This window comes from Spermophilus citellus, assembly GCF_964194105.1.
Source record: "Spermophilus citellus genome assembly, chromosome: 3".
Taxonomy (NCBI): Eukaryota; Metazoa; Chordata; class Mammalia; order Rodentia; family Sciuridae; genus Spermophilus; species Spermophilus citellus.
Window position 1 is genome coordinate 91,196,868 of NC_138184.1, and position 25,838 is coordinate 91,222,705.

At 53.3% G+C, this 25,838-nt stretch overlaps 1 protein-coding gene across 1 annotated transcript; it reads left to right on the forward strand.

Annotated features, from left to right (window-relative positions):
• The first annotated feature begins 2,275 nt into the window (after positions 1–2,275).
• On the forward strand, positions 2,276–24,595 carry BRI3BP (BRI3 binding protein). Its single transcript, XM_081286804.1, has 3 exons — positions 2,276–2,594; positions 11,925–12,027; positions 19,662–24,595. The coding sequence occupies exons 1-3, from the start codon at positions 2,391–2,393 to the stop codon at positions 20,078–20,080; spliced, it is 726 nt and encodes a 241-aa protein (XP_081142930.1). The 5' UTR covers positions 2,276–2,390; the 3' UTR covers positions 20,081–24,595.
• Positions 24,596–25,838: the final 1,243 nt, after the last annotated feature.

Sequence of the window (25,838 nt, forward strand, 5' to 3'; positions counted from 1 at the left end):
GACATAGTGAAGGGGAGGGACAAAGGGAGGCTTTCTGGGGAGCTAGTGATGTTCATGTTTTATTTTTAATTTTTTTTTTTTTTACTGGGAATCTGAACCAGTATTGATGGATATGCTGGATGTGGTGGATATGCTGGATATAGATATGCAGTATATGCTCAATCACTGAGTGAAATCCCACCCCTCCACCCCTTTTTCAAATTTCATTTTTAGATAGGGTCTAGCCCTACGTTGGTGAGGCTGGCCTCTGACTTGCATTTCTCCTGTCTTGGCCTCCAGAGCCTCTGGGATTACAGCATGAGAGGGGCTCAGATTGACTGGAGTTTTTATACTATGGAACAAGGCCTCGAGGTGGGAGGTCCATGGTGACTAGCTATGGGAGGACGAGGGAGGGGAAAGCTGTGAACTATGGCCTGTCTTGCCATGCAGAGAAAGTTATCTCAGGAGGAAGAGGCAGAATAGGGCTAGTCTGTGGCAAAGTCCATCAGGAGGACTCCTGGAATTGGACAAGTGAGTCCCTTCCTGAGTTGGGCTCTGAAGCAGCCAGCCCCTCCCTGCCTTGCCTTTGCTCTTTCCCAAGTTTTCCTGATCCGAGTGATCAGTAAAGTCAAGTGGCTTATTTTGCCATGGTATTTCCTGGACTTCTTCAAATGCACACAAAATCCTCCCGGTGTGTTTCATTGACATGGCTCTTAAGCCTCTAACACCAATCATCCCACCATCCCACAAACTTCCATGCCATTTATGTATAGCGGAAGCTGGATGGTTGTCTGTGGAGGGTGCCCCCTTCTGTGTTCTTCTGCTTTCCCTCCATCCCCCTGTAAGGGTCCGGCAAATGTCAGAGGAAGAGACCACCAAGAGAAGAGACCACCATGCAAACGCAGAAGGGGGTTTATTGATCCAGCGCGCTGGGGCTCCGTGCTCACTCAAGAAGGGAGAGCAGCCCAGAGCCCAGAGCAGGGGTTGAGCAGTGCTTAAGTACACTTTTTGGGGAGGGCGGGGACTTTACATATATCACAGTCTCCTTTAACAAATCACCATACACCTCGGGAAAATCAAACAACAATTCTTAGACTTGATTAGTACATTCATTGGCGGGAACAGGTCAGGCTGGAGTGATAGGTAATTCCTAAGGAGGAGGTTACATTCAAACTGATTGGTTCGGGCCCTGAATGCCTACGCGCCAAGCTGCACAGGGTCCTAGGCTATTAATCAACTAAATGGTCAGTGGGGCATTGTCTTAACTGCCTCAGGAATTTCAGGTTCTGTGTGCAGTTCAGAAACTTTACAATGCCTGGTCCTTTACATTTTAACTCAGGCTTTGCAGCTTAGAAACTTTACCCTTTCACCCCTAGTTCCTAGTTCCTATAAACTCAGTCCCTAGAGGCCTCTAGGTCCCGGTTCAGCATGTCTTAGAGTGGATCCTAGTTGGCGCTGGTGCTTCCTGACCCCAGGGCCAAACCAAGTCTTGACCTGACCCCTCCTTTCCAGGCCCCTCCAACCTTCACCTCTTGGGTTGAGTCTCTTCCGATGGTGCTCATGGTCAGAACCCATTATTTCAAATGAAGGGGTGCTAAGAGATTTTCCAGTTCTCACACTTCCTCCTCGTGTATGGGTTGCACCTTTCTTTTTCTTTCTTTCTTTCTTTTTTTTTTTTTTTTTGTAGCATTAGGACCAAGGACGCTTGGTGCGTCCTTCCCAGTATAGCGCACACAGATGTAGTCTGTTGGGCTGCACTTTTCTATAGAGAACCTTCCCTTCTCCACTATTTTGTGACTCTGAATGCAGTTCATCCCATAAGGGCAGGAGGATTGAATGAACTGATGCTCCCAGGGGTCAGTGTTTGGGTACCATGATAGAAAACGCAGGGAGAGGGGTGGGGTTGTGGCTCAGTGGTAGAGCGCTTGCCTAGCACTTGTGAGACACTGGGTTCAATCCTCAGCACCACATAAAAGTAAATAAAAAATAAACAAAAATAAGTAAATAAAAAAGAAACAAAAAATAAGTAATTAAAAAAATTAAAAAAATATAGGGAGACATATACATATGTTGTTCGTGTTCTCCAATGAATTGGAGCCGTTACATTATTGGGCTGTCGCAAGTTTTGCAGACATGGGTTGCTTTTTGCAGTAAAGTTAGAAACACATTTTTTTTTCCCTCCCAAAGACTAGAAAGGGCCCTGCGGACAGCGCAGGCCCCTCTAGGACGGAGGGCGGGGCTTCAGGGTGGGCGGGCCCGCCTGGTGGGCGGGGCCGGGCCTGCGCGGGGCGGGGCAGGTGCACGGCTGCGGCGGTGGCGGCGGCAGAGGCGCGGTGCGCGCGCCAACGCGGTCTCGGCCGGAGCCCGCGGTCACCTCACCCTGCTGCGCGACCCGCACTCGCCGGACGAGCATGGGTTCGTGCGCCTCGGGCGGGCCCCGGGCCCGGGCCGGGCTCCTGCTGCTGTTGCTGCTGCTCGGGCTGCTGGCCCCGGGCGCGCGGGGGGCGCGGGGCCGCGGTGGCGCCGAGAAGAACAGCTACCGCCGCACGGGCAACACCTTCTCGCAGAGCGTCAGCAGCCTGTTCGGCGAGGACAACGTGCGCGCCGCTCAGAAGGTGGGCGCCGGGGCCGCGCCCGCGGTCACCTTGCCGGGCGGCCGCGCACCTGGCGCCCAGGGCCGGCCTGGGCCGAGCGGCCTCGGTGGCCTGCGGGCCGGGCCCGGGAGGGCAAGGCGGGCGGTCTCCGGCCCGCAGCGCGCGGGGCCGGGGCCGGGGCCGGGGCCGGGGTCGGGCCTCGGGCCTCCCCGCGCCCGCCCTGCGCGCCGCGGGGCTCTGTGGACCTGGCCAAGGCAGCGCGGCGGGCCTCGCGGGGCTGCGCTGACGCCGCCCGCGCGCGCCCATTCATTCTCCGCGTTTGAATGGGCCCCTGTGAGCCAGGCGCCGCCGCCGCGCCCCGCCGAGCTGCCGCGACCGGGGCAGAGGGAGGGAGCCGCGCGGCCGCACCTGCCGGCTGCGGGCCCTTCCTCGGGCCCCGGGTTTGCTTTGGAGCTGACCGGGGCCTGGGTGCCAAGGGGGCGCCCGCGCGGCCCTCGGGCTGGGTGGGACAAGTGCCCCATCTAGGCCGGAGCTCGCCGGCGAGGAGAAGTCGATGGGAACAGCTGCGGGTGGACGATGCCTTTGCTCGTGGCCAGCCCCTGAGTTCAGGAGTAGAGAGAAGTTTGGGTTCAAGCTGGTGTTAAGTGGCTTCACTTTTATTTTATTTTTTATTGTACCAGGAATGAAATCAAGGGGTGCTCTATCAGCGAGCTACATACATCCCGAGCCCTTCAGCATTTTCAGACATTTTTAGATAGGGTCTAAGTTGCCCAGGCTAGCCTTGGACTTGGGATCCTCCCGAGTAGCTTGGAGCCCTGCTGTGGCTTCAGTTCCTTGAGCCTCCGTTTCTTTACCTGTTAGATGGGGAGAGCAGTGACACCCCTTCATTAAGAGGTTGTGATTATGAATAGCTGGTACTTTGCTGGCCCAGAATTGCCCCTAAGCTGATATCAGCTCTTGGCATTTCCTCATCAGGGCGCAAATCAACATTTTTTTTGTAGCCCTGCTGGAGAAACTTCATGGCTTAAAAAAGAAAGCAAAGTTGGTCCTTGAGATGGAGTGGAAGCCCAACAGGCTCACCATTCTTATTCCTTGAAATTAAAGGTTAGTTTATGAGGAAGACCAGCAGCTGCCCTCCTTGTCATCTGCGTGTGTGGACGCCTTTTGCAGAGATTGTGGCCCAGTGACTCCCTACTGTAGGACCAGCCATCTGGGGGAGAGAACTCTAGGTGTCCAGTAGAGAGGAAGAGGTGTGGCTGAACACCCCAGTGCAAACCTGGCCAGGAGTGTGGCTCAGCCATTTTGAAGACAGCAGCCATTTGTGTTAGGTCAAAAAGAAGTCTGCCTTTTGTGCAGGGTAACCCCAGGGAACCCCATGTCTCACCTGACACTTTTATGAAGACTCTTAAGGTCAGCTTGAAATCCAGAATATTGAAGAGTTTCTGCCTGTGGGGTATCAATAAAACTAGTTTATTTTGACTGAGAATCTGGTGGTTGGAGCTTCTGGGGTAACCAGGGTTTTATCTTCATTAGAGATGATGAGCATACTAACAAAGTCTGTTAAAGACTTTGAAAATATGCTTAAAAGTTGCCAAGTACCTTTTTTGTTTTGTTTTAATGTACCAGCAATTCAGGGACACTTAACCACTGAGCTACATCCCTGGCCCTTTTTATTTTGTATTTTGAGACAGTGTCTTACTAAGTTGGTGAGGCTGGTCTTTAACTTGTGAACCTCATGTCTCAGCCTCTGTAGTTGCTGTTGGAATTACAGGTGTGCACTTTGGTGCCTGACAATTGCCAAATGCTTTCACAGAGGAAGTCATTTAAGTCCTTATTTTTGGTGCTGGAGATTGAACCCAGGCCCTTGTTAAGCACATGCTCCACCACTGAGCTGCATCTCATTTAATTCTTGAACAGCTCAATGAGTGAGGTTCTCTTTTCATTTCACAGACGGGAAATGGGCATGGCAGAGCTGGGACTTGGACCCAGAAAAAAGTGGGCATGAAGCCCATCTACCCTCCCCACTCCCACCTTCTTGTGTCCTGACCCTTCCCTGTCCCCCTGTGTGCGCCACCTCAACAGGTAGCTGACCTGACTTATTCTGCACATGTGTATAGTCCAGACCGGCCAGGTGCCGGAGAGATTGTTTTGTTAATTTTAATGAAAGCAAAACTGGGTCCGCTAGCAGCTGTAGTTTTCAGGGTGCCTGGGCATACTATTTAGAACCAGACCTGCCTTGTGGGTTGTGAAGTTGGAGGCAGTTTAGAGAAACACCGCACATTCTAATCTAGGACTAGTCTGAAATAAACCCACCCCCGTTGGCATCACGGGCCTTGCTATTCAACAGGCCTAGGTTTGGATGTCAGCCTCTGCCTCTTGCTAGCTCTGTGACCTTGGACCAGTTGCTTTACCTGTTTCTCATTTGTGCAGAGGAGGTAAACTGGAATGTTGAAAGTGACAGGTTAGGTTGTCACAGTACCTGGCACTGGATAATTGCTAGATCAATGGGAGGGAATATTAGCATATGAAAAGGATTTGTCTGGTAGGAGGTGGTGTGTGCTGCAGTAGGTGGAAGTTTGAGTAGATGGATGTTCCTTCATTCTTTCAAAAATGATTAAGGGCTGGGGGTGTAACCCCATGTTAGAGCAAATACCATACACAGGGTGCAATCCCCAGCACCCAAGTATGTAAGTAAATAAATGACAGTTATCAAAACCCAGTGTGTGTAACACTTTTCATAATAACCAGAAAGTGGAAATATCCCAAATATCTCTCTGCTGAGTTGGGGTGGACAGAACGTGGCCTGGCCATGTAGCGGGATGTGGCTCCGCCATAGGAAGGGATGGAGTGGCCTCGGAAGCAGTCACAGAAGCCAGAGGGACAGGCAGGGCCCCGTGGCCCCTGATACTATTCATATGAACCATTCAGAACAGGAAGCTCCAGAGAGACAAAGGTGACTAGTCATTGCAGGGGTCTGGGGTAGGGGACTGGGGTCACCTCTGGTGATGAAAGTTGGGAATAGATAGTGGTGGCCTCTGCCACATACTGGGTATGCTTAGTGCCTCTGAATTGTACATGTTAAAATGAACCATGTGGCCAGGGGATGGAGGCCTGTGAGACCCTTTCTCAAAATAAAGTAATATATAAAAAGAGGGCTGGGGCTGGGGCTCAGTGGTGGAGCGCTTGTCTGGCATGTGTGAGGCGCTGGGTTCGAGCCTCTGCACCGCATAAAAATAAATAAAAATACAAGTGTTGTGTCCATCTTCAACTATAAATAAATAGAGGGGGCTAGGCTCGTGGCTCAGTGTTAGAGAGCCCTGCATTCCTTTCCTAGAAGCAAAAGAAAAAAAAAAAAGCTTAAAATGGTGAATTTATAGTTAGATGTATGATCTTACAGGATGGTATATTATTTTATAGCCAGACATATTATTTTCCAGTTAGATGTATTTTACTACAGTTTTGAAAAGCACAGCATTTACCTGTGCAGAGCACAAGCCAGACCAAATAATCCTTCTTGGGGGACTTTTGTCCGGTGGCAGCCACGAGGAAGTAAAATGGCTGTGGTATTGAGGGTGACCTTTGCTTAGGCTCAGCATGCCTGATGCTGCCCTGAGAGAGGATCTGTTGTTGTTTCTGTCACAGATGAGGAGGCTGCGGCCTAAGAGGGTGACTCTGTTGCCCACAGTCCAGCGGAGTCGTGTTGGCACCCTGGCAGTGGCCAGCTCACGACTCCTGCAGAATTGAAAGTAACTGAAATGGGGCTGGCCTTGAATGAGAAGGAGCAGGCAGGGGAAGAGCGTCCCTGGCAGAGGGACAGCAAGAGCCCAGGCTCTGCTGCAGAACAGGCTTGGCATGGGCAGGGCAGAGTGACCAAGGAGAGCCAGCCCGGTCCTGCAGGTCCCGGGTCGGATGAACTAGACTCCCTGGTACCTGAAAGGTGTTCAAGAGCCTGAGGAATGAGCCCAGGGAAGGTGGTGGGGGTGTAGGTGTCCCGCTGGCAGGTTGGGAGGAAGGAGCACAGGTTCTTGTGGGTAGACACCTGGGCAGGGCTGGGCTGGGCTGGGCTGGGACGGGATGGGACACCGGCAAGGCTCAAAGGTGGTTCAGTGTGCAGTCTGTCTGGATCTCTGGAGCACAGGCGGAGAGCCTACCTCGACTGATGCGCGGAGCATTCTGCGTGCCGACCTGAGAAACTGCTTTCTTCCCCCGGCTCCTTGGCCGTAGTTGCATGGAGTATAATTTCAAATAATTGAAGATTTTTAAAATGTGCCTCCTGCCCTCACCCCCTCTCCTGCCTGCTTTCCCAGGGGCCGTCAGAGGCTAGGTAGGACCCATCCTCCCTGTCACTGAGTTTTGTTGGTGGTGCTGTGAATGCTGCTTTCCATGTTTTATTTAATACAAACCTTTGAAGACCAGACCTCGTCAGCACAGAAAGCTTAGCTCTGTTCTCTTTGAAGAACTGTAGATACCAAGTCATTTTGAAGATGTGCCATGATTGAACCCACCCTAGTGGGACGCTCCAGAGGGATCCCAGTGAGGGTCTGTCTCTACTTGCTCTCCTGCGGGCATAAAGGCAAGGCCATTGGTAAACTGGTAGAAATGGGACTGTCGAATCAAAAGCTCTGTGCATTTTTTTAAACTTTGAATTAAAATATAAGGGGCTGGGACTGGGCCTCGGTGCTACGTAGAGCGCTTGCCTGGCGTTTGTGAGGCACTGGGTTCAATTCTCAGCATCGCATATAAATAAATGAATAAAATAAAGACCCATCAACAACTAAAAAAATATATAATTGGTTGTTCCATCCCCTGGAAGTCCCTTGGAGCTCCTCCAAGGTCACCACTGTCCCAAGTTGGTTTTACCTGCTCCTGTCCTTCAAGGGCAGTCCCAACCCACTTTTGTTTTCAGCATGGAGAGAGGTGACTTAAGTTGTCCTCTAAACACACAGGGACTCCTTCCAGACCTCCTCAGTGAACTGTGTCATTAAACTTGAGTTTTGTCGTGCCCGGGAGAGACGGCCTGGCCCTCATAGGCCCTTGTTGCTTTTTTTTCCTGGGCACCTCCTTTGCCTTCTGTGCCATTTCTCTGTTGAGCATTTGGTCTTTTTTTGTTTGTTGGTTTGTAAAGAGGTATTTTTTTTTTAATTCTTTTTTTTTTTTAAAGAGAGAGTGAGAGAGGAGAGAGAGAGAGAGAGAGAGAATTTTTTAATATTTATTTTCTAGTTCTCGGCAGACACAACATCTTTGTTGGTATGTGGTGCTAAGGATCGAACCCGGGCCGCATGCATGCCGGGCAAGTGCGCTACCACTTGAGCCACATCCCCAGCCCCAAGAGGTATTTTTTGCTCTTTGCAAAAAAGCATGTTGACCATAGTGGCTTGACACTTTGCAGTCCTCTTCCTCCCACCCAGAGCTGGGTCTGTGGATGTTGATTGACAGGGCGCACGTCCTGGGGGTGGCGAGTGTCCTGTGTGCTCCTAGGAAGACGCCACACTCAAGGTAGCGCTGCCTCTATTTGGGGGGAAGATTTAAAAATACTGAAATGTTGAAAGAACAGAGCAAGAACCGCTGTGAACTCCTCACCAGGACTCGTCACTTCTCATTTCCCCCAAACCTGTTTCTCTTTTTCTCTTTAAGCTTTAGTTTTGGCTAAGCCATTTGGAGTAACCTGGAGAACCTCCGTGCTTTCTCCTGCAGAGCCGTGGTGCTGCTGCGCCACCCAGGAACTTCCATTTAGTATCAGAATAATTTAAAAAATGCAGTCCATATTCAAATTCCTTTGTAACTTTAAAAAACAGAAAATCTAAGTGAGCTGGGTGCCACGGCACACGCCTGTAATCCCAGCAATTGGGGAGGCCATCAGCAACTAAAAAAATATATAATTGGTTGTTCCATCCCCTGGAAGTCCCTTGGAGCTCCTCCAAGGTCACCACTTGCAAGTTCAAAGCCAGCCTTGGCAATTTAAGCAAACTTGGCCAGAGCCTGTCTCTCTGCTGGGACGTGGCTCAGCGGTTAAGCACCCCGAGTCCAACCCCACTTCTCACCCCGAGGACTGCTATTGCATTTGGCTTTCATGCCTCTTGGTCTAACCTTGGTCTAAGGGTGTCTGCTTTGCAGGAGGGGCTTTAGGACGTTGATATTTTTGAAGACCACAGACCAGTTGTACGCATTGGAGGACTATATATAGAGCAGTTAATTTCAGTTAATTCACTGAAAATTTGGTGGTTCTTAGTGTGTTATAGCTTGATGCAGACATTGCCCCAGAAGATCCCCCTGCCCTTCATAGTCACTCCTCACATCCCCGGCGCCCCCCGATTTGCTGTGTCTGTGGGTTCTGCATCCAACGCAGGCAGGGGTGTGTACGTGGTCCTTCTAACGGTGTAACGGCATCTTTCACTCTGGGTGGCTTCAGCTTCATGCCTGGCACGGGTCAGACCCTCCTTCCTGCTGTGGCAGTGTATCTATCCATCCACCGGTGGACACACAGGGTTGTCATTTGTTGTGTCGCTGATGATGCCATGATCGTTCACGTGCAGTATTTTGGGTGGCGTGTTTCCAGGGTCCTGGAGTGTTCACATAGGAGTGCCGTTGCTGGCTCCCAGGTGACCTTCTGTTTGCACTCCCACCAGCCACCTAGGAGGCTCCGTCCAAGTTCTTGTCGACACTTGCCACTGTCTGCCTTTGGATCCTAGCCATCCTGGTAGGGGAGGGCCGCTGTGGTTTGAACAGACTGGCTGCCTCTGGAAATGTCAACCTGGCTGGGCACTGGGGTGCATGCCTAAAATCCCAGGGGCTCAGTGGTCAGGTGCCTCTGGACTCAATCCCCTGTGCCAAAAAGAAGTCAAACTGTATTGCCTCGTTGGGGTCAGGCTTGGGGCCAACGTCCATGGCGAGAGTTCTACAGAGGGTGTATCTATGGCTTCTCAGGGCACACAGTGTCCATTTGTGCCCCTCCTCTGCCTGTTAGTGTGGGTCTGGGTCACTTGGTTGAGGCAGGGCAGCCCCTCAGCTTACACCACCCTTTCCCTGCCATTCCTGGTCGGCATGTGTGTCCCTCCATTTAGGTTTATCTCACCATCTTTCCTCCCCCCGCCCCCCCGCTCGGTACAGGGTCTTGTTACACTGAGCCATGTCCCAAGCCCCCTTTTTTTTTTTTTTAAAGAGAGAGTGAGAGAGGAGAGAGAGAGAAAGAGAGAGAGAGAGAGAATTTCTTTTTTAATATTTATTTATTTTTTTTAGTTCTCAGTGGACACAACATCTTTGTTGGTATGTGGTGCTGAGGATCGAACCCGGGCCGCACGCATGCCAGGCGAGCGCGCTACTGCTTGAGCCACATCCCCAGCCCCTTCAATGAATTTTTGTAAAATTCGTCACCCTGATACCATTGTCACAGCTCAGAACAGTTCCTGTTGCCTAACCCAAATCCATTTCTGATTTCCCTGACATATAGGGTTTTTACAAAGTCTCTGAATTAGAATGCAAACAAAATCTTTGTGTATGTGATCGATATGGTCTTTAAGTCTTTGTGTTTAATATGTTTTAGTTGTAGATGGACACTATACCTTTATTTTATTTATTTATTTTTTATGTGGGGCTGAGGATCGAACCCAGTGCCTCCCACTTGCTGGGCGAGTGCTCTACTGCTCAGCCCCAGCCCCCTTAAGTCTTTTTGAATTTGTGGTGCTGGGGTTGGACCCAGGCCCCCCACCCCCCTCGCCATGTGCCTAGCAAGGGCTCTGCCACTGGGTGCACCTCCAACCTTGTTTTTGGCCTTGAGCTTGCGATCCTCCTGCCTCAGCCACCCTCCCTGGGTGGCTGGGATTACCGCCCTCCGCCCGGATGTAACACTGTTTTCTTTGGCCGAGAGTCTGGTCTGGTAGCAGGTGTGCCGTGCCAGGTTCTGAAGCTGGTCCCCAGCCCACGTGCCTTCCCTCTCCTTCACCCTGTTCTCTGGGCCAGCAGAGCTAGGGGCTGGGCTCAGTTTGGCCCTTTGGGTCTCTGATGGATCTGCTTCCTGAGGCCCCAGCCCTGGAGTCGGTCTGCCTGGGCACCACGCCTGGAGCTGCCCACCGGGAGGCTGGAGAGCAGAGACGCGTGTCCCCAGGTTGGAAGCTGGAACTGAGGTGGCGGGGAGCTGGGTCCTCCTGGGCCCAGCACCACCTTCTCTGGATCTGCATGGCTGTCCCTTTGTCCTCATGTCTTTACAAGGACACCAGTCGTGCTAGACTCGGGCCATACCAATGCCTCAGTTTAACCTCAATCATCTCTATAAAGGGACCCCGACTCCGCTTTTTTAGAGTGGACAATCTTGGTTGACGTTTACTGTGTGTCAAGCATCACTTAACAGTGCCGTGTGCTGAGAAGCTGGGCCGTCTCTCAAGGCTGAGAGATGGATGGCCTCACAGGACATTTTTGGGTCAGGGCTTCTGTTGGAATGTTGGGTGTTAGCGGGAGTTCTGACAATTGACCCTGTGCTCACCACAACCAGGCGAGGTGGGTGCTAGTCCTCACCTGGCAGCTGGAGTCCTGAAGCCCAGGGACATAGGAATCTGTAAGGTAGCCCATGGCCGCCCCAGTGAGGCCGAGCTCACGTGACCGCAGGTTGTGCTCTCCTGGCTGATGATCTAACCCCACCCCTCTCTCCTAGTCTTTCAAGAACTTAAAGTACTGTAGTTAAGCCACACCTGGTGCCCGGTGCCTGTAATCCCAGCTACTTGGGAGGCTGAGGTGGGAGGATTGCTCCCAGGAGGCTGTCATGCTGGAGTTTAAAGAATCTGTCCTCTTGATGTCAGAGTTGCTCCCTCGGAGGGCCAACCTCCAGGTGAACTAGGTTTGGGACATAAACTCTCATTTTATGTATTTTTAGTTGTAGAAGGACACAACACCTTCATTTTATTTATTGATTTTTATGTGGTGCTGAGGATCGAACCCAGGGCCTTGCACGTGCTAGGCGAGCGCTCTTCTGCTGAGCCACCACCCCAGCCCCAGAAACTCCCACTCTTTAGAAGTGAAAAACCAGGCAAAGGAGCAGAGACCTGGCCAAGAGTAAGCAGGACTGCTGGAGCAATGGCAGTCGCAATGCCGCTGCTTTGAGGCCTCATCCCCTAGAGATGCCTCTTGGCCTTGGAAGGGAGAAGCTGCGTGTTGCCAGATCCTGCTCAGTAGTTGACCTGCTGTCCACTCACGCCAAGTTCAAGTTCTTCCCCGGGCTTCTCAACCACTCTCATGCCATCTGGGTGGCTCACCCTCCTGTGGAGGTGTCATCTCCTGAGCTCAGCACTCACTTCTTGACCAGATTAGGATGATGGTGGTGACGTGGCCAACTTCATAGAGACCATTTTCTTGTTTCTGCAGTTTTTGACCCGGCTGACTGAGAGGTTCGTGCTGGGAGTGGACATGTTCGTGGAGACCTTGTGGAAAGTCTGGATGGAGCTCCTGGATGTCCTTGGACTTGATGGTAGGTGTGGGGGACACTCAGGTGAGGGCTGTCTTATTGTGGTCTCAGTGTGGCCCAGTGGTGCGGTGTCAGCCCTGAGTGCGTTGTCAGCCTGGCGTGGGAAAGTTGAAGGCGGAGAACTGACGTTGCTGGTGAATCTTCTCATTTCAGCAGCTGTGCATGTGAGTGAACATCAAGGCCTCCACCTCCCAGGCACCCTGTGGGACGAGGCGCGAGGGGGTCGTGCCCTCTGGGGAGTTCCCAGGCAAATCATGGGGACCTGGTTTGCTGGGATTCATTAAAAAAAAAAAAAGCTAATTGTTTAGGGAGGGAGATTTCATGGAGAATCTGGCACTCACAGAATCATCAGGACACCTGAGGGGTCGTGGGGACCCCCGGGCCTGCTGGGGTGCAGCTGCTGGGGTTGTTGAGTCCAGGGGCAAGGTCGTGGCTGGGAGTTGGGCCCAGGAGATTCCTGCACCACCACAGTGCCTGGATTCGCCCTGTGGTGCGGGGTAGGGGCAGGGCCGTGTTGCCGCAGCCAGCGGGAGTGCGGGTGGCCAACGGCCTACTGGGCCGAGGTGCCACGTGGTTCACCTGAGCAGTGCCAGTCACTCTCAGCCAGGAGGAGGGTTTGGGGCACTTCCGGCCCTTGCTGCCCTCTGGCGAGGATTTCAGTACTAGGGTTGGCCAGTGGCAGGGCAGGGTGGTGAGGGGCTCTATGTCTGGCCGTCCCACCCTTGTGCCTTCCTCCCTGGGTGACTGTCCCCCTCTCCCCAGGGCAGGGTGGGTGGCAAAGCCTTCAGTGTTTATCCAAGGACTTCAGGAGCTGGCCTGGGCACGGCCCTACTGTGTGCTGGCTTTTATGCCCAGAGCATATGCCCTTCTCCCACTTGAGGTCTCCCATGGCGTCCCTGCGTCAGCATGAAGCCTCTCTTCAGCTCTTCCCAGCTCACCTGCGGGGTGCCGGCTCCCGGCCGTCCTGGGGAAGGAGGCCCTGGGCAGTGGGCCATCTGGGGGGTCCCTGGGCAGGCCCTCTTCCCACCTCTGCCACATGGCCCTGCTATAGCCTCTTACTCCACCAGGAGTCTGCGTCGCCTCCGGGGTGGGTGGTCACCAGGAGAGCCGCAGGACTCCACCTAGCAGTATCCTCACAGCTTATTTTACTAGAGCCAAAGGACACCAAGCACATCTAGAGAGAGAAGCTGCCTGGGGAGCCCAGCTGATGCTGGCTTCTGGAGCCCCCTGGACTCAGGCAGGACAGACTGACCCCTCAGTTGTGGGTTGTGCACCTGAGGCTGCGTAAGTTGTGCTCTTCCAGTGGCCCCAGTAGAGGGTCAGCACCGGGTCTGTATGGGGCTGGTCACATGGACACTGCCCACTCGTACCAAAGGCCGGGCTCCTAGCAGGCAAGCAGGCCGCACCAGTTAGCTGTCATTGCTGTGACCAAGACACCTGACAGGAGCGGCTGACAGGGGAAAGCTCACTCTGGGCTCCTGGTTTTAGGAGTTCAGCCCCTGATGGGCTGGCTCCATCGCTTTGGGCCCGGGGGGCAGAACACCTGGTGGAATGGCAGTGGGGACACTGCTCACCTTGCAGTGGCCGGGAAGCAGAGGGCGGGAAGGGGCTCAGGGGAAGATGCGGCCGTCCAGGGGACCCCTGTGGCCCAGCTCCCGGTCCTCCCACCGTAGTCCCTGCCCACTCAGCTGTCCCACCAGGATGGACTGATCACCCCACAGTGCTCATGATCACTTCACCTCTAGACCTTGCTGCAGAGACGGGAGCAAGGGACACCCCACATGCAAACTCTAACTCGGGTGTTCCCCGGGGGCTGCCCTGGGCGTGCTCAGCCTGGCCTGTGTTCTGCCCACCTGCTGGCTCTGCCTGGCGCAGAGGGCCTTCTGTTTATACTAAGGGCAGGAAGACTGTCAGTCCTGTGGCCTTGTGTCCCTGGGATGTGTGAGTGGGCCCTCATTTGGGAACAGGTCTGTACAGATGTGAGCAAGCTTTGGGAAGGTCACCTCGGATTCGCGTGGCCCTCGCTGTTTTGACAGTTGTCCCATAAGAAGTGGGAAGTTTGGGTGCAGACACATCCAAGGCAGGAGGTGGGTGAGGCAGCCCAAGCCGTCACCAGGTGGGCACAGGAAGCGCAGCTCTGATTTCAGACCTGGGAGCTCACAGAGCCCTGGCACTGCTCAGGGGTGCGCTGGTCATGCTCTGCTGTCAGTCCCCAGCCTGGATCATGGAGTGCCACCTCTGAAAGACCTCAGAGGAGCCAGAAGGCCGCCTCGCTGCTCCATCCTCCTGAGGATGCCGTGCAGTGCTTAGCCCCTGGGGCCTGGCTGAGCCAACACAGCCCCAGACGCAGCAATCTGTGCAATCCGCTGCCTGGAGGTCAGCCTCTGGGCCTTCCCTCTCAGTCAGGGAGCCCTGGAGACGAACCTGTAAGACCTACAGTGTGGGAGCATGCCCCTGGCCATGGCCGAGCACCAGAGCAGCCACCTGCAGAGGCTTCCCCAAGTTCTGGCTTTGTCCATCTGCTCCACTCACAAACCTCAGGGCACTGGGAGGCCCTAGGAGGCCGTGGGACATAAAGGTCTCCATGCACAGAGTTCTCCCTGGAAACTGTGGGCCGGAGGTGAACACGCTGGACCGAGGGCTTCTGAGCACCGTTGGCCGGTTTCCTTCATAGTTTTTCAGGGGCATGGCCCAGAGCAGTCCAAAAGGAGCAAACACGGCATTGAGTTTTCCAGGTGGTGGCGGATGTGACCCTAGCGACTTGGGAGGCTGAGGCAGGAGGATCACAAGTTCCAGGCCAGCTCAGCAACTCAGCAAGACCCTGTCTCAAATTAAAAAGTAAAAAGGGCTGGGGTGCAGCTCAGAAGTCAAGCACCCCTGGGTTCAATCCATAGCACTGCAGGAAAGTTCTGATTAGAAAGGATAAAAAAAATGGTAAAATTAGTTTTGAGAAGGTATTTTTATTAATAGAGTCAGAATGTCACCTTCTCAACTTGTAATCAGCATAGAAATCACACATTTTTCAGGTACAGGCTGAGCACCCCTGCCGCAGTTTTGGCTGGGCACAGAATCACGAGCCACTCAAGCAGGAACAAAACTTTATTTTGAAAAAGCTGCCGATACTCTGATACTCTCTAGGCGCCGGCAAGCCAAACCCGGTCCTCCCACGCGGGCCTCCACCGGAGCCGCGAGTCCCCCCCCCCCCCAACCGGGGGTCCCCCGGACTTCCCTCCTACTATCCTTCCCCAACCAATGGGAACTCTCCATGAGTCCCGTAACATGAGTCCGGTAGCAGGCCAAGGTGAACAGCGGGAGTCCAATTTCCATATGAATGTAAATCTTAACATAATCATATCTCAGTGGCTAGCTGGCGTCACTTTACAACCAAAGGTGCCATACATCGTATATTTGCTTGTGGCTCCTAGCACACCCCATACAGAAAGTTCAAAGTCGTGTTCTGAAATCTGAACCTTCTTTCTTTTCCCCTTCTTTTGAAGGCTTGGGATGGAACCCAGGTGTCTTGCGTGCTAAGCACACACTTGCCTACTGAGCTACACCCCAGCCCCTGAGATCTGAAACTTTTAATCACCAATATGACACTAAAATCGTGTCATGTTTTGGAGCATTTTAGATCTAGGGTACGTGGACTAGGGGTGCTCAGCTTGGTGAAATCTGAGCACCTGTTCCAAAATCTGAAAAACCCTGATTCAAAACGCTTCTGGTCCCAGGCATCTTGGATGAGGGTGCTCGACCCGAGCCAGGTCTTGGAATCTGGTCTGGATTGGCTCTGTGGGCACAGCTCATGGGAGAGGGGCATAGACGATGGGCAGATCCTGGGGGAAAGCCATGTGAGATGCAGCGGGGGCAGCTCGCGATGCTTGCCAGCAAGCACAGAAGCCAGGAGGGGTCCTGCCTGACCTCGGAAGGACCCTCTCGCTGAGCATCAGCTCAGATCTTTGGCCTCCAAACTATGGGGAACAGTTGCTTTAAGCCCCTGGGTTTGTCACTTGGTTGTGGCAGCCTTAGAAAGCCAGTCCAGTGTCCCTGGGCTCTGGCTGGATCACAGGTCCTGGTGTTCTGTCGGGGGTTCGGGGGTTGGAAGAGCTAGGCCTCTTTTAGGGTTTGTTGTTGTTGTTTTTGATACTGGGGATTGAAGTTGGGAGAAACTCAACCATTGAGCCACATTCCCAACCTTTTTTTATTTTTTATTTAGAGAAAGGGTCTCGTGGAGTTGCTTAGGGCCTCTGTAAGTTGCTGAGGCTGGCTTTGGACCCATGGTCCTCCTGCCTCAGCCTCCTGAGCTGCTGGGATTACAGGTGTGCACCACCATGTCCCGTGAGGTTGCCTCTGAGCGCATCCCCTGGTTGACATGACTGTTCCTGCTGCAGCTCGGGGGGTGTAGAGGGTAGGGTGGCCGTGTTGGCTGCAGGTGACCAGGGGGTCCTGGGGATGGAAGCAGGCCCTTGAGCATGCTAGGCAAGCCTGTGCCACTGAGCCACACCCAGCCTCTGTGGATGTCTGTATCTGCTGATCACCTGCCGTAGTCTTTTGGTAGCATGGCACGTGTTATGTGGCTTTGGACCTGTAGTCTGGTCCAGTGGTTCTCAAAGTAAGCCCTGAGGGATGCCAGGAGGGTCCTTGAGCCCCTTCAAAGGAATCGCTCCCTTTCCCAGTGACACCTCTGGGTTGAACACATACTTGAGTAATTTTTTTTTTTCTTTTCCTTTTTAAAGAGAGAGAGAGAGAGAGAGAGAATTTCCAACATTTATTTTTAGTTCTCGGTGGACACAACATCCCCGCTGGCATGTGGTGCTGAGGATCGAACCCGGGCCGCACGCAGGCGAGGCGAGCGCGCCACCGCCTGAGCCACACCCCCAGCCCGAGTAATTTTTTTTTGTATCGACACGTTTAAGTGATATTTCGATCGTTTGGGCCTTAACATCCTGTGGACCTTGGTCCTGCCTGTTTGTTTGCTCTTTCTGTGGGTGCTGGGCTTGCGTGGCTGGCATTCTGTGAGGGGCCGGGCTCTTCCCACAGGCCAGCTGTGGGGAGACCTGGGGGTGCAGGAGAGTGCCCCCGCTCTCTGCTGTCAGTTCTGCAAGGCGCCTGCGTTTGCCTGTCGTCTTAATCATGGGTGTGATGAGAACGTCCCCTAAGCTGGGGGGACTACAGCCTGATGCCCACAGTTCTGGAGGCTGGGAAATCCAAGGCCAGGGCACCCGCAGATTTGGTATCTGGTGAAGGCCTTTTTGTCACAGATAGCGTCTTCTCCCTGTGTCCTCACGTAGTGGACGGGGTTGGACAGCTTCCTGGGGACTCTTCCATGAGGATGCCAGCCCCATCGTGGGTCAGTCACCTCTAGAACTTCTTGTGGCCATCACACTCGGGGTCTGGATTTCAGTGCAGACTGTGGAGGGGACATGAACCCAGCACCTGCAATGGAAGTGAGTGAATCTCACTTGTTGCTGTCACCAACAAGTTGCTAACCAAGTTCTAGTTTCTCCTGGTGGGTGGTGCTGGGTGGCCACGTGAGCAGAGGCTCCTGAGGTCTGCTGCTGAGGGCAGAGGCCCGGGCGGGGGCTTCCGGAGCTGTGGAGACTCCTCCTCCGTGGGGTTTGGTTTGAGGGTTGGCTCCAGGGCCAAGGCCATGTGCAGTTGAGGGCCAGGCGGTGCCCAGGAAGGCTCCTGTGGAGGACTGTGGCTTTCAGGGAGTCCTGGTGGCCCCCATATTCAGTTGGGCTTCTGTTCATGGGAGTGGGCTCTGGGCCTGAGCCCTGTGCTGGGCAGTGATCTGATCGTTTGCAGGGGCTGGGAGGTGCTTGTCCTGCAGGGGCATCAGGGTCGCGGGCCCTGGGTCTGAGGCCCTCGCTCACTCTTGCTCAGGGTCCTGATGGCTGTTCCAGCATGTCCCCACATACTCCACCCCCACCCCCAGACACATGGAGCTTATTGCACCTAAGCTGCAGGACCCCAGGGTGTGACCCTCAGATCAGCAGCAGCAGCCTCACCCTAGACCAGTGCAGACCTGGCACAGACCTGCCGAGTCCGTGTCCTGGGCAGGGTTGGCGGTGTGGTGTCCTGTTTTCCCTGGAGCTCTGAGCCCCGCTCGAGCCTCAGGGTGGCTGTCGTGGGGGAGAGGCTTTGGAGAGGACTGCCGTAGGCGTGGTCAGCTGCTCCATGCAGCAGCAGGCTGCACCAGAGTGCAGAACTCTGGGGAGACTGGCCTGCAGAGACGACCAAGGGCCACGGCCATGGCACTCCTGGGTTAGAGGGGGCCAGAGCAGTGGCCCTATGGGGCAGGGAGGAAGCAGCTCTAGATGTGTTCCTGGGTAACTGGGAAATTGGAGCCATACCCTGGAGTCACCTTAGCTTTGTGGCTTTGGGGAGGACCATGACTCTATTGAAAGATGTGTGGTGGTAGGGGCTGGGGATGTGGCTCAAGTGGTAGTGCGCTTGCCTGGCATGCATGCGGCCCGGGTTCAATCCTCAGCACCACATACAAAAAACAAAGATGTTGTGTCCACCAAAAACTAAAAAATAAATATTAAAAAATAATTCTCTTTCCCTCTCTCCCTCCCTCCCTCTCCCTCTCTCTCAAAAAAAAAAAAAAAAAAAAAAAAAAAAAGATGTGTGGTGGGATTCGGTGCGTCCATTTTCCAAATGATTCAACCTGGAAAAGTAGTCAGTGTGGAGAGACGGGCAGAGGTGGCACGCTGGAGGGGCCGCTCGGCCAAGGTGGTCTCAGTAGGGATGTTCCTCTCTTCTTTCAACTTTCTACCTGAGTTGGGCACACAGAGCTCCCACTCCTCCGTTCCTTAACCCTCTGCATGGGGATGGAACCCAAGGTCCCACCTAGGCAGACAAGCCTAGACGAGTGCCCTGCCCCGATCCTGCCCCAGCCCCCACTCCATTCCTACAGGCACCCCACGTGTGAGTCACAGGCCCAGAGGAACAGAGGCTTCAATCACAGTGGCCTGGCCAAGATGGTATGTTTCCATCTTGTGCGAGACATTCACAAAGAGGTGGTCAGGCGGTATGATGGCTCTGCTGCGCCTCAGGCCACCACACCTTCTATTTTTTTGTCCCTTCTGTAGGCAACTTCCTTTTCTTCAGGGACCAAGATAGATCCTCCAGCTCTAGCCATTGCATCCATTCCATCAGGTAGAGAGAGGAGGTGGTAAAGGGCACATGTCTGCTCCTTTTGTAGAAAATTTCTTGAAGCTACTTCAAAATGTTTCCATTTACCTCCTCTTGGCAAGAAACTTAGTTATAGAGTTGTAAAGAAGGCTGGGAAGTCTCTATCTTAGGCAGCTGTGCACTAGCCTAGGGTGGAAATTGAAGGACGACTAATAGGCTCTGCCCAGTGTTAAGGCATTTAATGCCATTTTCTTTCTCTTTTTTTTTGCAGCGCAGGGATGGAACCCAGGGCCTCGTCTGCGCTAGGCAAGTGCTGCATGTCCCCAGGAGGTGTTTAGGCCTGCACCATGCAGGAGATCCCAGGAGGGTTCTCCTTTATCTTCCCACAGGGCTTAGTGTTGAGGCCAGGGCGTGACTCACCACGGGTCTTTGGTGTGTTGCAGGTGCCTTTGAAGCCCTGGCCTGGGGACTAACCGGCCTGTCCTGTGCTCTGTTCACAGTCTCCAGCCTCTCCCAGTACTTCAGCCCAGCCTCTGTGGCCAACAGCCCTGCGCGAGCCCTGCTGCTGGTGGGCGTCGTCCTCCTGGCCTACTGGTTCTTGTCCCTGACCCTGGGCTTCACCTTCAGCATCCTGCACCTGGTGTTCGGCCGCTTCTTCTGGGTGGTGCGGGTCCTCCTGTTCTCCATGTCCTGCGTGTACATCCTGCACAAGTACGAGGGTGAGCCCGAGAGCGCCGTGCTGCCGCTCTGCCTCGTGGTGGCCGTGTACTTCATGACTGGGCCCATGGGCTTCTACTGGCGCAGCAGCCCGGGCCCCAGCGTGGAGGAGAAGCTCGAGCACCTGGAGAACCAGGTCAGACTGCTCAACATCCGCCTCAATAGGGTGCTGGAGAGCCTGGACCGCTCCAAGGACAAGTGAAGGTCCGCCGGCCGGCTGGGTCCGCCGGCCAGAAGACAGAAGAGGAGGAGAAGAGCAGCCGCAGCAGCCCCCAAGCAGTCTCAATAAACACCGTGCGCGCAGGAGCCGCTTGGTGAGGTGTCTCTAACCGCGTGTCAACCTAGGACCCGGTCCAAGAAGGATGCGAGACCATTCACGTAGACTACACGCCATGTGTCGTTAGTAGAGAAAATATTTTTTAAACAAAGGATATAACCCTATTAGCTGTACAGTAAGAGAAATTTATCTGTGCATAGAACATAAAGTTAATTTTTTCAAGCATTTAAATACATCTTTTGTAAGGTTTTTAAACAAGGGCAGATTGAGTCAAGTTTATGAGAACTTCACACTGAAGGGGAGAATATGCTAATTTGATCTTTTTAGAGGAGTTTAAATGCCAGTGTTTGTTTCTGCAACGTTCCGGTGGTGGGTGAGGTCTGTGCTTTCTCTTTGTAGTGCAGGGCTGTGAGCTTTATTGTGTGTCCTGGTGGCTGATGTGGACTTGGTGGGTGGGTGTTGTCACTTCTAAGCGGGGCCAGTTGAGCTTGAGGCTGGAGCTCAATTTCTTGGATCCTGGGAACCCCGCCAGTCCTGTCTGTCGTATTTTCTAAATGAAGAAACCATCATTCGTGGGAGCCCCAGGTCTTCCTGCCCCTGTGTTGTAATGCATTTAACCTCAGCATTTCTGGAAGGAGAATGCACGGACAGAGCCAAGAAGCTCAGGGATTTGGGACTTGGCGCCAAACCGCCTGGTGGAGCCTTGCAGGCCGAGCAGGGGCCTGGAGCCACCTGCCTTTGCCACTTGGGGGTGAGGCCTGTGTGGGAGAGCTGTCCCTGAGGGCGTCTATCCCCTGGCCCATCTTGCCCAGGTGACTTGGGATCTTGGGGGACAAGTGAAGGCCATGGCTGGTACCACTGCACCGTCTTCCAGTCCTGCTGCTGCTGCTTTGCTTCTCCACGTTCTCAGGAGAAACAGGCCCTGGAGGGGATCAGAATTGTTTTTCTGGAAATCTTCACAACCCACGCGTTGGTTGCTTTCTGTGCAGGATCCTTTGGGTGGGCTCTGGGGCAGCGGGGAACACTACAGGTGGACGGCTGGGGCATCCCAGGCGAGGCACGGGATGGGGGCTCGTGGACTCGCCCTTTGCTGGACCCTGTCGGGCGAGGAAATGAGCCCTGGCGGGATGAGGCTCTGGAGTAGGTGGGATTGCAGCTGCACATTGTGCCCCTCCCTGGGCCCACGTAGCCTTGTGTGGCAGTGCCTCTGCTCTGAGCATAATGCCCTAGGTGCCATCCGGAATGCACTGTGTATGCCGGACTCGGAGCTGTGCGTCAGCGACCCTCCCTTTTCCTTTTCAAGTACCGGGAGGCAGAGGCAGATGCTTCAGAGGGTGCGTCTGAAGGTCTGTCCCCAAGGTGTCTCCGACTCAGACTCCAGCTTTGGGTTCGCTTCCTGGGACCCACCCCAGTTCTGGGGCTGGCTTGGGCGAATCTGTATTGATTGGCATCCAGTTTTGTCGTTTAGCTGTCCCCTTATACATGCAGCCTGAGGCCCTCGTAGGCCTGTGCCATGCATCTGGCTGTGCCAGGTTGTGGTACCCAAAGATGGCTTTGCACACCTTGGTCGGTTCTGTGCACAGCGCTGGTGAGTCCTGCCCTGCAGGGGTCCTCTGCCTGAGGTCATCATGCCTGAGCTGTCCCTGGTCCAGGTGTGACATCCACCCCAACCTTTGCCCACATTCCTCCCGCTCTAGAGCCATCATCTTTTTAACTCCTGGGCAGTCGGAAGGCATGTGCCTCTGGGTGCTGGCGGGGTGAGGCCAAAAGTCACTGTGGAAAGCACACAGTGTTTTCTTCAGTTTGGCCACGTATCAGCTCTGAAGCCACATTTATAGTTTGATATACTCAAGTAAAAGATGTCTTCGTTTTTAATGAAGAAACTATCATTAACCAGTATCATTTCAGGGTAGAACATTATTTGAAATTCTGATAGAAACCCTGAGATGGTAGGTTTAAGGTTTGTCTTGGGTTTTGGTGCTGGGGTGGAACCCAGGGCCCTGCTCCTGGCTGTGTAAACGCTTCACCACTGAGCCCAGCCCTGCCCCAGCCCAGCCCCAGGCCCCACCACCCCTCTTACCCCCCCTACCCCTGCCCCAGGCCCAGGCCTGAAAAATTTTGAGTAGTTTTTAGTGCATAAATTTTGCTTTGTTTGAGTACATTTCTTTTTTTGGCACTGAGGATTGAACCCAGCGGTGTTCTGCTACTGACCCGCAGCCCCAGCCTCACTAACCCCAGACAAGGCCTCACCAACTTGTGACCTCCGGAGTGGCTGGGATCACAGGCGTGCCCACTGCTCCTGGCTGTTTGGGTGTATTCTTAACCCCACTCGTGGAAGCTTGTAGAGTATCTGGCCTCCCCCCAACATCTCTTTCTTTCTTCTCTCTTTTGTATGTGAAAAAATGTATTTTTGTACCATAACTCATAGCCTCGAGGAGAGACCTTTTTATACCGTCAGGCCTGTAGAATACATTAGTGCAGCACTTCACTGAATGTGATATTAAAAAAAAAAAAAACTGTTTTGATGGCAACTGCTACGACTCTGTCATGATTAAGGGTCAGTTTTTTAAATATATCAAACTTAACCAGTGTTCATTTCCCAGAGCTTCAGTATCACAGTACTCGCTTTACCAAGGACAGAAAGGAGCCCAGGAAAGGAAGAGGGGGCCATCTCTGGAGCACTGGGTCTGGGTGGCCGCCTGGGCGGGGCATCTGGAGCTGCTGTGGGTGCAGAAGCCTGGCCCCGAGCGCTGCCCAGCGCCTGGTGGCCTTATCCAGCTCTTGCTTTGTGCATGGCTCCCTGTGGTCTCTGGCATCAAAGTACAGCCATGGGGGGGTCTTGAAAACTGGCCTAGTGGATGGTGCCCAGGGCTTCCTCCACACCAGTGGTTGGTGATAGTACCTGGAGGTGGCTGCCATTGGAAAATTTTAACATGGGTCCCCATTAGGCCACATGGGTCATGACCAGAGGGATTGGAAACTGGGACAGGCCTGGGTGCTGGCCAGGAAGTGACCAGATGGGAACTGAGAACATGGGGATTGGGTGAGAGGCCAGGAGAACCGTAGCAGAACTTCTTCAGGGACAGTGACACCTGCTCTGGCCACTCGTTGGTTCTGGGGTCAGCGGGCCTGCAGGGGGTTAGGAATGACTCGTGGAGATGACTCTCCACAGCGTCTGGGGACAGGGCTGTGCCTCGTCGCCAGGGGCATCCTGAAATGCTTCCTCTCCGCAATCCTTGCTAGTTTGTTTGTTTGTTCGGACCTGGGGATTTAACCCAGAGACAATTTACCACTGAGCCACATTCCAGCCCTTTTTATTTATCATTTCAAGACAGGTTCTCACTGTGTTGCTGAGGTTGATCTCGAACTTTCGATCTTCCTGCCTCCACCTCCTGAGCTGCTGGGATTACAGGCGTGTGGCACTGTGTGCACTTCTTGCTAGTTCTTAAGATGCCTTGATGAGTGACATCTGGCTTTCAGGTAGACACTGATAGTTTCTCCTGGTGGGTTTTGAGTCTGCCCGTCACAAAGCCAGCTCTTGCCATCCATCTTGCATTAGAGGGACCTCCAAAGTCTCCTGAGTATTGAGCCCCCCTGCCCCTTTTCGCTTGCTTGTTTGGCGCCTGGCACTGACGGAGCGGCCCACCAGCCCACAGCCTTGGATTTTTAAAAGGCATATTATCATCCTGGGGAACTTTTATTTTTGGCTCTTTGACTGCTTGGACTTCTTGCTCTTTGCTTGTGAATAGCTGAATTGTGTGCTTTTTACAGGACCCAACATAGTCCCCTTAAAATTGTCAACATGGAGTAGGACCTGGTACCCGAGGCCGCTCAGCACCCTGCATTCCCATAGGTGGCCACTCCCCAAACCAGTTCTCAGGTAGCACAGAACCGATTTGTGATTTGCCCAGTCAGCTGAACACAAAACCTTGAATTTAAGTGTTCAGTTGGAAATAGGTTGCCAGGTAAAACAGAGAAGGGTTAAACTTGATGTTGCCAAGCACGCGTCCCCCTGTCTCTGCAGCTCCTGAGGTTTCACTGTAGTTCTCCGCAGCGTCGTCCCTGTGTCCCTGTGACTAGATCGATTCCTGTGATGGTTGGGTGCATGCCTAGGACCTTGTCAAGTTCTCTCTTCCCAGCTGGAAGTCCCACTGTGCGGTGCCCGCCATGGCGCACACTCGAGGTGCGCTGTCTGGTGGTCGGCTTTCTGTGCGCTCAGTTTGTTTGGCACAGTCTGCGCGGTCTGGTCTGTGCGGCGGGAGGCGAGCCCGGCCTGTGTGAGTTCCATGTGCCCTGGGAGGTGGGTTCTACTGATCTATAGATGTAAATGTTATCTGGCTTATTTTTTCTTTTTAATTTTTTTTTGCAAAGTGATATGTACATTCCTCTTATTTATTAAATCACTGGCTTTGGTGTTATGTGGAAAGATTTGTAGATTGATTTCAGAACAGAATTAAAATATTGTGAAAATTACATCTTAATAAATGTTTATTGTAATTTGTTGTATGGACTTTTTAATTTTTTTGCTACCAGGGATGGAACCCAGGGGCGCCTAACCACTGAGCCACGTTCCTAGCCCTTTTTATTTTTATCTGGAGACAGGGTCTCATAAAGTTGCTTAGGGGCTTTCTGAGTTGCTGAGGCTGGCCTCAAACTTGTGATCCTTGTGCCTCAACCTCCGAAGTCACTGGGATGCCAGGCCTGTGCCACTGTGCCTGGCTTGAACTTCTTAAATATACTTATGGCACATTATCTGAGCATTCATGGGGTTTATCCAATTTGAATGTGTTATGTCAGTTCTATGATTTTATTTCCCAATCTGAGAAGGGTCAGAAAACCTTGAATTTAAGTGTTCAGTTAGAAATAGGTTGCCAGGTAAAACAGAGAGGGGTTAAACTTAAATTTCAGATAACCCAGCAGGGCCTTCGCAGCAGAAGGCTGCAAGTGTTCATGTTGACTGAGATGCGTTGCGGCTCACACTAGAAAGGGCTGGTTTGTCTGACACACACTTTGGCAGGTGTCCTGTATCACCCATTGGGTTGGCAGCCCTTGCGGTGTCCAGTCTCCACCCCAGCCGGAGCCAGGGTGTCCCTGGATGCTGAAATTCCTTTCCTTAGCAAACATTTGCAGAGAAGACTGCCCACGGCTCCATAGGGGGCAGTTTGGGGTGGTCATTGGGGTGCTGCCTGCAAGCAGCCTGGGCAGTCCATGGCTGGGAGCCCAGCAGTGTTGGGACAGGTGCTGGGATGGATAGCGTAGCACTTGGTAGGGACAATAGTGCTGGTGAGAAAGAAACAGGATGGGTGGACACAGTCCCGTTGCACAGACCAGTCTTTTAAACAGTTTTTAATGAGGCTATAATCAATAATGACTGGCACGTGTTCTGAGGGTGCAGCTTGTTAACCTTTTTTTTTTTTTTTAAGAGAGAGTGAGAGAGGAGAGAGAGAGAGAGAATTTTTAATATTTATTTTTTAGTTCTTGGCGGACACAACATCTTTGTTGGTATGTGGTGCTGAGGATCGAACGCATGCCAGGCGAGCGCGCTACCGCTCGAGCCACATCCCCAGCCCCAGCTTGTTAACCTTTGATGGACATCTGCTGGCTGCTGTGGTGCATGCTTGGAATCCAAGTAGCCAGGGAGGCTGAGGCAGGAGGATCGCAAGGTCGAGGTCAGCCTCAGCAA

Bases quoted from the DNA above. Each gene is read 5' to 3' on its own strand.
- BRI3BP (XM_081286804.1), top strand. From the start codon at position 2,391: ATGGGTTCGTGCGCCTCGGGCGGGCCCCGGGCCCGGGCCGGGCTCCTG. The intron at 2,595-11,924 runs GTGGGCGCCGGG...TTGTTTCTGCAG, and splicing joins ACGTGCGCGCCGCTCAGAAG to TTTTTGACCCGGCTGACTGA. The intron at 12,028-19,661 runs GTAGGTGTGGGG...CTCTGTTCACAG, and splicing joins GGATGTCCTTGGACTTGATG to TCTCCAGCCTCTCCCAGTAC.